We start from the raw sequence: 15632 nt of genomic DNA, 5'->3' as shown, positions 1-15632 counted from the left end.
AGAGCCCAACAATCTAGTTCGTTTCTCTACTTACAAAGAAGAATATGGCGATCTCTCCATGAAATGGCAAAAAAAGGTTTCTTCTAACGAAAAAAGTATCTTTCCCATGAGAATGGCAAAGATTCTGCCAGAAATGCTTCGGTACTAAAGTGAATTATTTTTTTAATATCTCCAGTTAACCAAATGGCTAAATAGTCTTCTTTATTACTATTTTTTTATTATCCAAAGTCACTGTGTTCTGGATTATTTTGTTGAAGCTGGAATTTTGTGGCTTATAGATTCTGTTATTATGTTATGAGGTATGAAGTTCTAAAAATACTTGCTCATATTTTATTGCTGACAAATTTCTCACTTATTTAAAAAAAGATTACTTTTATCCGAAAGATTAAGTAACGATATTGCATATAAAGTATAAATTCTCATAAAATCTGGTACTCGGTAAACAAAAATGACTTTCCATTACGATTTGAAGCCAATCCAATTCTGAATTTTCATTAAAATAGTATAAACAATTTTACACAATTGCCTTTTTACATAAATTCACATGTCAATGTAAAATAGAAACACACTGTAAATTCAGAGAGCATTCATGAAATGAGATATTAATGATCAGCTCATTTCTTATCAACAAATAAGTTAGTAAAAAAGTTTCCGTGAGGAATACACGTTGTTTGCTATTGTTAATTTAATTTAATTTTTTAAACCACTCTATAAATCACATTATATCTGGTCTCGTATTCTTTAATGCTTATCGAAAACCGGCTTATAATAACCTGTACACTGTATTTGGTTGTGGTTGATAACTATGTTGTGGTTGATAAATTTTCAATAGCGACTTTATTCATACACACGCGCGCGCGCGCGCGCGCACAGAGAGAGAGAGAGAGAGAGAGTGATAAAGAGGATTATAATATGTATTATTTTTATTATGCCTCTTAAATGATATAAAAATATACGTGTCTACATTTACACCCCCTCTTTTTAATCTTGAATTTTATATTCTAGTGTTATAAATAAAGTAAATATATAGAATCGTGCAGGGAAAAAAGAAGAGCTGTACGTATTAAACAATTCTGTTCTGTAAAATAATTTCATAAAAACATCTACTAAAACAACCTGGAGGGCAATTTCATTACTGCAGTTGTTAGTCATCTAAGCAAAATGATATGATTCTAATAATAAGTGTTCATTTCATTCCAATCGTTTTTTCAAAATAATATAAATGCTATTTTTATTTTTTTTTATTTTTTTTACAAAAAGAGTAATGTTTTCATGACAACAGTAAACATAGTATAATAATAAGATTAATGTTTGTATAAAAAATCATACAATAATTACGTTATCATTACATAATTATGTTATTCTCAGTTAATCAGTCACTACTGATTATTAAATAATTACTAGTCTCTCTACTAATTATTTTATTGTTAACAATATTAGAAGTAAAAGACACTTATTGACTAATTTTTAATACTGCTATTATTATTAAAAATAGATATTAAAATATTATTTACATATTTTATTTTTATTTTCCTTATGTGTACGTTTCAATCTTTTAAACTAGTGAACGATAAGCAACCCTTCTCCCACAGTCCAATGAAGTAAGGACAATATGTACGGCATGGAAATCAGGAAATCGTTTACAAACTCTTTCCGACCACTCCTGAGATGTGTGGTTAATTGAACTCCAACCAACAAAGTACACCAGTATCAAGTGTTTAATATTTAAATCCGTATAAAAGCAACGAATACTAGGATTTGAGTCTCACAACCTTCAACTTTGAAAATCAACTGTGGAACAACTGATTTACGATGACGAGTTAACTAGACCAGCCCGATGAGTTAAATTTTGTGATTAAAATTATTATCATTAGCTTGATTTATTTTTATTTTAGTTTTGTATTTATTTTTTTTATAACTCAATAAATATAATATAGGAAGTTTGATTTTGTGTTTACGGTACATAATTCGGACCCCATAAGTTACCAAGTTTTTGGGTTTAGAAATTATTAGAAAATTAGTGTAATAGTTGTTAGTTTTGTAAGTAGATAATGTATATCAGAATAAAATGAAAGATAATAAAAATAATTTGACATTTTTATTCACTGTAATTATACGTACGTATATATAAGGTCCGTTTTGTAAAATTTTATATGTTTTTGTATTTTTTCTTCATTTCGATAATTAAGCTGAATTTTTTTACAGGAAAGAGAAGTTGATTAATATCGTATAAAATCAACGTCAAAAATGAAAATTTAATATAGGCATGAATACATATACAGAATTTTTAGACTGGCTACTCGTAAACTAATATATTAATCAATATATATAATGATTGTAACTTCCTTTCCAAAATAATGAAAAAATACAAAAATTAATTTATATTTAAGAATTTATATAAAATTATAAAAGTAATTTCTATCAATTCCGCGAAACTAATATTTGTCTTGTTCATTTTTTCTATATATATATATATATATATATATATATATATATATATATGAAATGTGTTACTCTGACTTATATAAAAAAATCTAAAGTAGCACAATTAGTAATTTTCATATAAACAAAGAGAACACAAAGGTTCACTAATGATACTGTTATTTAATAAAAATTATTAATAACTTGGGAGGACATTTAACAGAACAAATTAATTTATGCCTGGAAATAAATTTAATTATAAAATTAATTAGAGAACTAAAAAAACCTTAGAAAACAGCGTAGAAATTTTCCTCATCTTCTCTAACAGAACAGTTTCTAAATAATAAAATGGATTTGATTATCAAAATATAACATTCTTTTTGTAAACTGATAGAAGGCTAATTAATTATCAGGATGTAGAAAAGGAACTACATTATTTCATTATAAATAAACAGAATTTGTTTTGAAAAAAGATGTTAATAATACCATTATATTCTGATTTAAATAATAGAGTTTTTCTAGGGTAAAATACTGGGTGAAAATCCTTTCGTCTCATATCTCAACTAGACCAAACTTTTTTCTGACTCTTGAAAATAGAAGACTAAAAAAATATGTAACTTTTACCTCAGTATATAAATTGTTGGTTTCATTTCAATTTTTAATTTCACAGAAGTGAAAGTTTCAAAGAAATTTTTTTGTTTAATATAATGAAGTATTTTAAATTTATTATGGAAAACTAGAAAGGATTTAGGGACAAGATGTGTCATACTTCTTTTACATTATGCTTTTTTCTTAAATCGGAAAAGGAACGCTTGGATAAAAAAATATTTTTAGTTTTTTTAAATAAGATGTCTAAGATGAAAGGCCTCTAAACCACGGAGTTTTTTAGTGATCTGAAGAAAAGAAATATTATAAAAAAATGAACATTTCTATAATTGAATTATATCTAGTTTGGTTAATTGTGAGACTTGGAAACTTTTTAATTATTGATAATCGTTGACGAACAAATAATTCTACCTCTTTCTATAATAGTACGAATTAGATAGGAAGCTGAGAATTTCGTTATGGGGCATTGAGAAAGACTGTTAAGTAAAATCTAGTTGTAACTCATAATCAGTCGTTTTGTAGGTTGCAATTTTATAACTATTTTTACTTTACTTAAAAACCCATTATTTTAATATATTATTCTTTCGTCCTAAAATATCTTCTGACCAGCTTATTTAAAATTAAATTAATTTTCTTTTTTACTTAAACACTGATATTTCGATGTTGAATATTTAAATAATACTAATTAACTAATAACTGATCATCTGCATTACAGTTGAACATCATTATATATACTCAAATATTTATCAGTTAACAACTTCTGAATTTATTTATTTTTATTCTGTACCGATTTATTTATTATCATATGATTTCGTCGCTATTATAAAAATAGTTATTATTTTTATTAATAGTTATTATTTTGACATGGACTAAAATCGCTTCTCTTTTTACTTCCTTATACTTCAAATAAGGAAGTATTGTAATCGCGAAAAATTTCAGTTCTCAGATTTCAACGGAACAATCAATTTTGACCATCCCTGGATGCTTTTTGACTAGTTTCGGCGTGACGCCTGTACGTACGTGTGTACATATAGCTCAAAAATGATTAGCCGTAGAATGTTGAAATTTTGAATTTAGGATTGTTGTAACATCTAGTTGTGTACCTCCTCTTTTAATTACAATCAACTAGACCAAAAGTGTTCAAAACAGCCAAAAATTCCAAAAAAATTTTGATTTCGGACTTTTTCTTAACTGCAATAATAAGCCCTTATTGAGAGCTTTTCAATGATGTATTATTATATCGTTGAAAAGCTATGGTAGGTAAAGTTACGGTACTTATTTTATAAGTACCACTGAAATCAATGAAAGAGTTATAGCCAAATAAAATTTTAATTAAATAATTATTTGGATCTTACAAGGGGGTATATCATTTCGAATTATCTTCATCTACTTTTAAAAGTTTTTTTTTTAAATTTAAATATATTGATTAGTTATTAATCTCTGATAATAAAAAAATTACGATAAATAATACTTCTTCAATAAGGAAAATAAAAAAAATTTGAAAAAATATCAGAAGTTATTAATGAAGTAAAATTCTATGTACTTTTCATTTTAAAACAATGTGTATTAGTAATTTAATAGGCGTACAAGAAAGTCATGTAGTGTCCAAATCAGGTTCTTTTACTTATGTTCTTTTTAAATATTTTCCTATAGTAGTGTATTTTATTTATCTTTTTAAAAATACGTTTTGCTACAAATTCTGTGCCTTTTGAGAACTTTGCATACTTACCAACAACAGGATCTTCTTGATTTGAAATAGTCATTCTTACTTTTCTCATAAAAAAATAAAACACATTTATATTACGTTTTTACTTATTTTTGTTTTTGATCATTATAGTGATATCAAACAATTATAAACTAACTATTCACGTTTGTATTTGTTTCTACTCATATATTTTTGATTTTGAATTGTATGATGTAGGATATATTATAAATGTCAAAATGAAGAGCTAACAGGCAATGATTTTGAAGAGTTTATGAACCAGAGCGACTATGAATAATTAAAATGACAAAGAAAAAGATTCGAATGATACATTTTTGAAAGAATCTAATTTAATTAGACTAATTTTTATACCTAATTAATTAATTGAAATTGTACGTAAAAAGCAGTTTATCATGAAGCTCCTGAGTTACATCTATCCACATAATGCAGCTAAAGGAAGGTGGTACACCAAGTTTGGTAATTTTTTTTTTTTGTTTTCAGTATTATGTATTTTTCAATTATTTGAAGTATACCTTTTTCAGCAAAACCCGAAATTATAGCTTTATGATCACATTTGGTGATATCTTTCTCCTCCAAAATATTACTTTGCACAAATATTTTGATACTGATGTATTTAGTAAATATTATCTGCGAATAACTAATAAATTTAAAAACTTTGTGATAAAATAAGACTGCTTGCTGAAATGTCAATGAAGAATTCATTGCAGGAGTCTCTAAAAGAAAATGATAACTGCACACATATATTTGCAGCGTTAAACGCTGACGGCAAAAATAAGGATGGACGAGTTTGAATGGGGCCGTTTCAGCTACCAGTGCTGACACAGGTAAGGTTATAGTTGTTGAAGTACATAGAAAATACTGCCAGCTGTGTGAAAATTGAAAAAATAATAAAGAAAAACTGGAAAAATATAAAGGTTTGGATGAACTATAATGGAGTTAGCAGCGGCATGGAAGTTGCTGATGCAGTGGCCAGATTTAATACAGTAGATCTGAGAACAATAATATTAGATATACAAAGCACCTGGAAGATGGTGGTAACCATCCGCTGAGGTACTCAAAAGAAAGCTGCATGGAGATGATGTTCCCATTATAACTGGAATGCATTGGAAACATAGTTTATTATTTTAGATTGAATAAATTTTTAATCTTCGTTTTCCTGAAATACTTATTTTTTAATACGTAGGGTTGAATGATTACACTTTAGGGTAGAATGATAAAATATCTGTCACAACTATATTAGAATGTTTTAAATTTGCTGGTTGTTTGTCAAGCTGCTAACCACACAACTGAAAAATGTTGTTCAATTTTTTTTTTGTGCGAAAATAGATAAATGGAGTAATTTAAACATTTTTACTTACAAGTATCTAGAAATAAAAAAAAATATTAAACAGAGAAAGTTATAATAAATAACACAGTTTATTAATTAATGTATTAATCAAAAACCTATCTTAAATATTTATTGAGAAAAGTGTACCTAAATCTTTTACAAATTAAATCAGCAATATAATCTTTACCACCTTCCCTAACTTAATAATTATCAAATACCCATGATAAAAATATCATTTAATTTAACATTATATATTTAAAATTGGAAATTTCAGGAAATATTAAAAATTTAGATTATTTTTCCAAAAGTAGCTACAGAGATAAATTTGAGTTATCTAATTAAAGTGTTATAGGCCAAAATCAGCGAAAAGTATAATACCGCTAGCAGTTAAATCATCAAATACATCTTATAAAGATACTTAAAGCGTGTTGTAAACAAAAATCATTATATTAATTTTTCTGTTTTTTTTTTTTTAGGCAATATATTTTTTTTTAAATATTCATTGATAAGAGATATTAAAAAAGGACTTTCATAAATTCTATGCGAAATAAGAGTTGGGAGTTTTTAGGCGTATAAAGAAGTTAACCTACATTTAAATAATGTTCATTAATAATAATTTTAAGTACTGTTTAAATATCACAAATCTAAACAATACTAATTTTTCATTACTATCCCGTTACGGAACGCTTTCTTCTACAACGTTATGATGATACTGTCAGAAACAAAAATTATCTCTTTCAAAAAAGAAGATTAGTTTAATGGAAATTGTATAAAATTGTTTAAAAATTATAGCATCAACTCCTATTTTGTAATTTTTTTTTCTTTTTATCTTTAGCCTCCGGAAGCAATGTGTAATATTTTATGAAAATCAATTGACTAATGCATTAAATTATATTTCATTAATTACATTTTAATATAAAGCTTGTATTTAAACTACTGTATCTTTTTGAAAAGTAAGCTCTGGAATAAAATATTATTTAATATAAAAAGGATTGATAGATTATTTTACTTTTTATTTAAGACTAACTTTCTTTCATGGTCAAAATTTGAAACATTTGGAAATTAGTATTTAGATATTCATCTGAAAAGTTGATATCTTCGTTTGTTACAGAGAAATTAAAAATACAGTAAACTTCACTGTTATTCCATTTTAACTCTTTAAATTTTAAATTCCAAAATCCTTTATTAGTGTGTAGGCCTATTTATACGTATGAAGAAGTATATGCAAATTTTGATCAATTTAATTTCAGTAATTTTTGCTAGGCAGTGATTATGAATCACTCATGGCAGGTTCTTTTATATGTATAGGTAGATACATTAAAAATTATCGCAATAATTAAATATCTATGCTATTAAGATACACCTTTGTTCATAGAAAAATTATGTATTTTGAATACGTACTATTTCGTGATTAGGAAAAAGATCTAAAGATCTAAATGGTTGGGATCTTTAAAGATCTAAAAATTGGAAAAAATCTAAAGATTATTTCCTGTTTGAAATAATTTCTAAACTGGGAAATACAAAAATTCTACACACTATAGAAAATTTACATAAAGAAAAAATTCTTACGCAGTTCTGCGCAAGAAAATCGACTTTTCGTTATATAATATTGTTTGAAAACATATCAAGTCATTCTAAACCAAAAGTTTACTAATTAAAAGGGGTAAAAATTTTTTATGTTAATATATATATATATATATATATATATATATATTGTTTATAAAAAATTGAAATTTTTATAACTGTAATTTAATGAAATAATTTAAAAAGATATTTTACTTTATTTTATAAAATGAATACAATATTTAAAATGATATATGTTTAAATTTTTTTTAGTAAATTAATAATTTTATACTACTATCTATTAATAAATATTTAAAACCTTTATAAAAAAACGTCAACGTTCAAACTTTCCGCATTATAATGAAGTACATTCTTAAATTTTCCCCCTGCTCAAATTTGAGTCATAACATAATCATAACAAAAAATTTTCATAAATTTTCAGATGCACAACTTCAGGTACACTATTAAATCACGTATAATTTCAAGGAAATAGTTCTAAAAGTTTAGGAGATTTTCGAGCAGCAAAATTTTATACATAGACCTATATATAAGTACATATATTTTTATAGCCTATGAATAAAATAGGCCTGTTGATAACTAAAAACTCAAGCTTCATCTTTGAGATAGTCTCTCATAAATTTCTACGAAATTTAATAAATATTTGACAAAAAATGTAATAAACTCTATTCAGGTTCTAAAAGTGTATAAACTTATTTTTTATTTTGTTTATTTACATTTAAATAGTATACATTAATTATATCAAATACCGATGATTATTTCCATTAGAAAATGGTTGCAGCCAATGTGATTTTGAAAACTAGTCAGTCCTTCTTATTTAATAGAAAAATTTAACATAAATGCCACACTTTAAAATACAAAAGTACAACGTTAGTCGACTAAGAGAAAGTTAGCAATAGAGCTTACTGCTGTCTTTCTCCAGGAGCTAAATATACTGCAATTTTGCATGCAAAGACAACTAAAATGGTGTTAACATTGAACCCTACAAAGAACACCTCTATGCTGTTCATCCCATCCGGCTGGCTATAGATATGTCTAAGAGACAGATTATTATTTGATTAATACTGGATATATTATATATATATCACAAAGTACCGGAAGAAGTCATCAACACAAATATTATAATAATATTTTGTAATATATAAAAATTAAATAATAAAATAATAAATAATTATGAAATATTTTCTAAAAAAAACCCAAACTCTTGACAAAAACATTAATCAGTAAAGTAATTTTATTTATTACTTAAAATAATGTTTTTTAATATTTACTTATTTTAACTACAATACAGATTTATTAATTTACTTGATTACTTGAACAGATTGATTACTTAATTTTATACTACTTATCATAATTTATATTGCTACTCATGCAAGTGTATAACGTATTTATCTCAACATTAAATATCAGTATCATTCTCCAACCAGTTAGATTTTAACACCTTTACCAACCCACCGGGTTGGTGTAGTGGTGAACGCGTCTTTGCAAATCAGCTGATTTCGAAGTCGAGAGTTCCAACGTTCAATTCCTAGTAAATGCAGTTACTTTTATATGGATTTGAATACTAGATCGTGGATACCGGTGTTCTTTGGTAGTTGGGTTTCATTTAACCACATATCTCAGAAATGTTCGACCTGAAACTGTACAAGACTAAACTTCACTTACACTCATTCATCCTCTGAAGTAATACTTGACGATGATTCCCAGAGGCTAAAAATAAAAAAAAAAACACCCTTTACCACTTATCCCTTAACTAATCAGAGAGCCGTAATACTTCCTAGATGTAGTTAACACTCAATCTTGACCGCCAATATGGTTAACTGGATTTTATAGCCTCTAAGTTACATCGAGGGATGTATGAAAAGCTCAGTTTAAGGTGTAGGAAAGTGGAATATACATTTACAGTTTTAACATTTAAACTGTTTGCTCGGATTTTAAAACTTCTAATAGCTAATCGCTAACCTGTAAAAGTTACATTGTGAGGAGGTGTGCACACTAACGCCACTGCTGAAAAGTACATTGACTTTTTTTTTCGATTACTCATGTCATTTTATTTCAGTTTTTCAGATGAGCAACGAGCCAAATAAATTTCTAAAATCCGTTCAATGGCAGAAAATTTACCGCTAAATGTGTAGTATAAACTTCAATTTTTGATTGATTATTCGAATGTCGCTTGAAATATTTATCTAAATACACTTCATACTGCACTCCTTTATTTAAAAACGGAGAGATATGTTTAGGAAAAACGGTATATATTCTTTTCATGATTATACCTAAATATTTCTTTAGATGTATAAAAAAATTTAAAAAATCTCAGAAATTAATCTTTAAACATATAATAGTTACCATAAATAAGTTAGAACACATGCTAATAATCAAACCGAAAATATATTCACTAAAATTTCATGATTTCTACAAACTTTAACAGTAGTTTAGATGTTACGTTACGGTAGCAGACGACCTGAAATAATATGTAAGTGAATTCTCTAAATAAAGTAGCAAACAAAAAAGGAACAAGTAACCCCTGATAAATTTACTTGGAAGGAAGAAAGGTAGTGGTTTCCATTCACCTTTAACATCCAAAATTTTCTGATGAATATGTATACCAATCTCACTTTGATATTCAGTTCTATCGGTAAAACTATATTATAAAAACTAGATGTATGTAGAAAATCATTACTTTTGCAGGATTCAACTCAGAATAATACCAACTGTACTTCAATAGCCTTACTTGTGCACACCCCCTTTACTTGTACTAAGCATTGGAAAAATGGAATTTATTGTGCTTCTTTTGTCTGAAAACAATATGACTGACTTTACTAGGGAAAAACTTAATTTTTAAATGAAAAATGTTATTCGATATCGTTGGCGATAATAATATTGTATATTTTATGTGATTATATTTTATTATTAGACAAGGTTTCTCTGTTTTCTTTGTTTGTATTTCACTAGTTTAATGTTTCGTTCTCTGTTTATATATGTATATATATATATATATATATATATATATATAGGCTATGTACATGTTAGACCCCACAAAATTTATGGCGTTGTTTACTTTTTCTGGTGTAATCGAACTCGATAGTGTTTTATTTTATTTATTGTTTCACTTTAGGAACATTGATATCTTTCAATCTTTTTTACTATTTATGATACATATTTTCTTTGTCAGCAAACTACTTAAAAAATATAATGCATAAATAAATAGATAGCTTACATCGTATTTTAGTTATTTAAAGTCCCATTCAGAATAAGTTTACGGTATTTTGAACTTTTAATAAATATTATTATAGTTTCTGTAGTTACTATAATAAAAAAATAAATAAATTATTAAATAAATCATTGATTCCCTGTAAAATACATAATTTAATTTTAAATTAACTCATTTTCGAAATCTGTAGATTAAATGATCTGATGAATTTATTAATTGCATGTATTAAAATAAAAACCAATATATATGAATACAATTAAAATGTTTAACCTACTTTTCAAATTTAACCACTTAACAAGTTGGAAAATTAATAAATTTTCCCATAAGTAGTCAATATTAAGTTAGAAAAAATTTTCAGTTTCATAAACAAAGTTTTCATTCTCCATAACTTGCTTTATGTAACTAACTGATTTAAGTTACTTATTTTATTTATTCGTATATGTTTTGTTAGGTATTACGACTACGAATATGCCGAGTTAATAGAAAGCTCGCCTGCTACACAAAAGTTCTCGGATTTGATATCTGACAAGGATCTGATAAACTTGAAACAACTTGATTACAACATTCTAAGTAATAGTTTATTATCAGTTAAATTAATAAATGAGTTCAGTATTTTTACAAATTAAAAAGAAGTCTTAACGATTAATTTTTGATGTATAATTCTGTTGAGTGCAATGAGATTTCATGCTTAAAAGTAAGTTTTTTTAGATTTATGTACTTTCTGATATTCAGAATCTACATTCTTACTAAAATTTTTTTTTTCTTTGCCTATTGTTTTATTTACAATTAGTTTCTTGTACAATGAAACTAGAAGTAAATTGTACAAAGTAATAATGACGTGAAAGGAAGGCATCCGGTAGTACCTTCCAAGACATTACAAAGGTTGAAACAGTGTAGTACAATAAAAAGTATATGGAATAAAAGATATAACTAAGCGTAACAAAGTACAAACAACTAGAAAATTAACTGAAGAACGAAAAAAAGGTTAAATCGTACATCACTTAACACAGGTATTGAGAACAGGTATTAAAGTTAAATGGTTAAAAAACAGAACACGATATTGAGTATAAAAAAGAATTGTCATAAAAAAAGGAATATAACAAATTAACACTGCTCACATATAAGAAACAAGGTCAAAATTACGAAACTTAAACAATTCATAAAAAACCAAAACAAAAGAATTCGTATTACTATATTAAAATAATTTATAAGTGTCAGTAAAATTTAAATTACAAAAGGATGATGTACAACGCACAAACAGCCTCTAGATTCAATACGTGCAGCCTCTTCATTCGTCTCACATCTTCACTAATATCAAAAAGGATTACAAGCAAATGGCTTTCGTGCGCGCTAAACTTAAGTACATGTTGAACTTAGCTGACAGATTTCTTCACGCATAGATGGCTTCCCTAGATAATTATGAATCTCCTTGTTTTTTTTTTCAGATTATGGGGCCTCCAAAACATTCCTCAGCACTTTAGTCTGGAATCTTTGGATGATGTCGATATTGCTATAGCTTGCCGTACCCCAAATTTCTATCCCGTAGGCCCATATTGTCTTTAAAAACGCCTTGTACAACAACAGTTTGTTATTTAACGTTAACACGGAACTTTTTTCCTAATAACCAGTTCAACCGTTTAAGCTTGACATTTAAATCTTTTCTCTTTTCTCTCAACTGATTTTTCCATGTGATTTTTTCCAACGCAGTTCAAATGGATTCCTAGGAATCCATTGTCCGAATGAGGGATGTGAACTCCATTCAGACAAACTCGTGGGTAAACTCTCTTCCTTCATCGCAAACGTCTCATAACTCGACTTAATAGTATTAACATGTATCTTCCATTTGACTAACTATTCACTGAGAAGGTCTAACACCGATTGCAGTTTCTCCGTCGCTACTGTTGGGATAACGTCAACCACCGTAATGGCCAAGTTACTAACAAAAGACGCAAGAATATTTTCCGTGCTAAAAAGATCAGCAGAGGAGATTGAATACAAATCCGCCCCGCGACTGAATCTCTTCGGAAACCCGATTTCGTATCAAAAAATCTTGAAAACTCTTGGCCATACTTATCCTATGAGAACCGTTCATGAAGGTAGTGCATTTTACCAAATATATGGATGTGGCAGGCTCATTTTAAGTTTGTAAAGCCGACCAGGCAACTACACCTTATACCTTATAGAAAGCCTATTGAATATCCAAAAATACCACCGAGCAGTATTCCTTTCCTTCCAAACAAGCGGTGATGACATCAACAATTCTATGAATTTGTTCAATATTTGAATGCCAATTCTGAAAAGAAAATTGATGGTCAGGAATAACAGCCCCTTCTTCTAAAATAAGTCAAATTCGTCCGAGGAAGAGTATCTCAAAGATCTTAGACAGATTAGCTAAAAAGGCTGATAGGTCTATTCGAAGATACATCTTCTACAGGTTTGCCCGGTTTTGGGACCATAGTTATTTGTGGCACCTTCCATTATGACGGGATAGCATCCTCCAAAGGATGCCATTGAAGAGGCAGGCATGTTATGTATTCGATGGTCCTAAATGGTAACATAAACAGCTTAATGTGAGTTATTAAATCAAACTCAGGAGCCTTATTAAAGCCTCCAACTTTCCTAATAGCTTGCGACACTTCTGCATTTGTGAAATCTCGTACAGGTAGACATAGAGGAATCGGCTATCCAACAAGTCATAAATATCTCCATTATCTGTTCCCTTCTCATTCGGCTGAAAGATCTTGGTTAGTTTTCAGCAAATAGCTCTGCCTTCTGACCGTCACTACAAATCTATCCAGTCTTTGTTCTTAAAGATAGAAATCAGAGCGGAGGGTGAAAAAGTCTTCTCGTGACTTTCAACAACGAATGATGTTTTCTACTCGAAAGTGAAAGACTTTCCACGTAATGTTTGAACGCCTCTTTGATAAGTCTTTATCACCTTTGTTAACTTATCAGCATACCTATTCATAACTGTCCTATCCTCAGACCAAAAATTGTATCCTTTTCAAATATTTTTACATTTCATACTGTATAAAAATTATATTTGTCGTAATGTAGAAACCGTTTAGATATTTGGAATAATCAGCTTTAGTGTAAATACAAAAATAATCTATCAAATAAAGTTTAGAGAACACTGATACAGATTAGCGAATTAGGATGCCACATCCTTTAAAATACAAAAGCAGACTGAGCTAGTTAACTATTGTTGTCTGAGTGGGATCGTTCACAAATACCCTTACACTTTAGCCAATAATGGCTTCCCCATTGTTCTAGAATTTAACAAAGACATTAAAATTAATTTAAATCTTAATTTCTACAGTTAAAAAACCATTCAAAAAGGAAAAAGTTTCTGTTACATAGAATATTTTTTATGAATGAGGCGAAGTAGCAAGTATGTTTTAAATAAGCGAACTCTAGAATTGGTTATTAATTCCAAAGTAATCAAACCGTTAACTTGGAAAAACCTAAAACCGATACAAAATTAAGTGTTTTCAAAATTTCACTAGTAATTAAAAAAATATAAAAACAGGTTGGAATTTTAAAGCATTACGGTAAAATAAACAATGGATTTTAAATTTTTTTTTAAAAGTAAAGCAGAATTTATATCATTAAAAGCTAAAAATTGTTAAAGAAATGTTAATAAAATCATAGAAAATTTGTATGTTAGCAATATAACTGAATATTTTGCATGAGTGGAAAATATATGTTATAAAACTTATTCTTTTTATGTATGTTTGCGGGCTTATCTGTTTATCTGTGTAAATACAGGTTTTTGATACAAATTTCTAAGTTGTGTTTTAATAGAAAAATTCTTACATTATCATACAGATTCTATTTCATGTTTGTTTTAGACACAATATTTCTGTTCAACTGTCCATGAAATAAAAAAGAAAATTTTAATACAATTTTCTATTTTTGAAAAGTCCATTGTTGATAAATGAATGGCAACGAAGCTTTCTTGAAGCTGTCCTCTATCCTACTATATAGAACATACGTCAAAACAAACAAGCATTATTTATTTTTCATTTGTTTAGTGTGGACAATATATTTTTATGATACCTTTAGAATTGTAAATGAATATCCTATTATAAGATATCACAAATAATTATATTACTATTTTCTTTAGATTGATTTCTTTAATTTTTTTTTTCTTTTCAGGAGAACATCCAGCAGCGATGCAACACGGTAATAACGCATGGACTAGAGCGGTATCAACAAGTTGTTTAACATTATGCACCAGTATTATAGTATCAGTAATTATCTTCAGGTGAAATTGAGTGTATAAAAACAATTATAATAATAATTAAAAATTAATAATAAAAATAGTGTACCTTGGGTGTCAAGTGAACGATAAGTTTATTGTTAATTGTGCATGATTGGTTGAAAAATGAATTTAAAAATAACAAAAAAAAACTACAAAAGGTGTTATTTTGGAATGAACACATTTTGTTTATGTCAATAATGGTTTTCGAACTTGACACATCATAAATGCTGTGATATTATTGATTAATATTATAATATATAAGTAAAAAAATAGAACGGTTTAATTATAAAACAAAAATGGGAAACAAAAAATTATTATAAAATGTAAAAACATTGTTGTTATTATTAGATTAAGTTTATAGAGATAAAGATTAATAACTTATAAGTAATAGTATAAGTAAATAAGAAAAAATTAAAATAAATTGTCTAATATGTACTTACTACAACGTAGCAAGAAATGGTAAGTAAAATGTACATATATAAATATATATTATACGTAT

The 15632-nt window shown here is 27.3% G+C and overlaps 1 protein-coding gene across 1 annotated transcript in view; it reads left to right on the top strand.

Moving 5' to 3' along the window:
- Nucleotides 1–15405, top strand: part of LOC142321254 (inactive tyrosine-protein kinase 7-like) — a 180653-nt gene extending 165248 nt beyond the window's left edge. Inside the window, exon 5 of the mRNA XM_075359251.1 lies at nt 15028–15405. Within this exon, the coding sequence (XP_075215366.1) occupies nt 15028–15140 (113 nt within the window). The 3' untranslated portion in view covers nt 15141–15405. The remainder of the gene's footprint in view (nt 1–15027) is intronic.
- The last annotated feature ends 227 nt before the right edge of the window (nt 15406–15632 follow it).

Source organism: Lycorma delicatula, chromosome 3 (genome assembly GCF_047948215.1).
Source record: "Lycorma delicatula isolate Av1 chromosome 3, ASM4794821v1, whole genome shotgun sequence".
NCBI lineage: Eukaryota > Metazoa > Arthropoda > Insecta > Hemiptera > Fulgoridae > Lycorma > Lycorma delicatula.
This window is presented reverse-complemented; position numbering and strand designations above follow the sequence as displayed.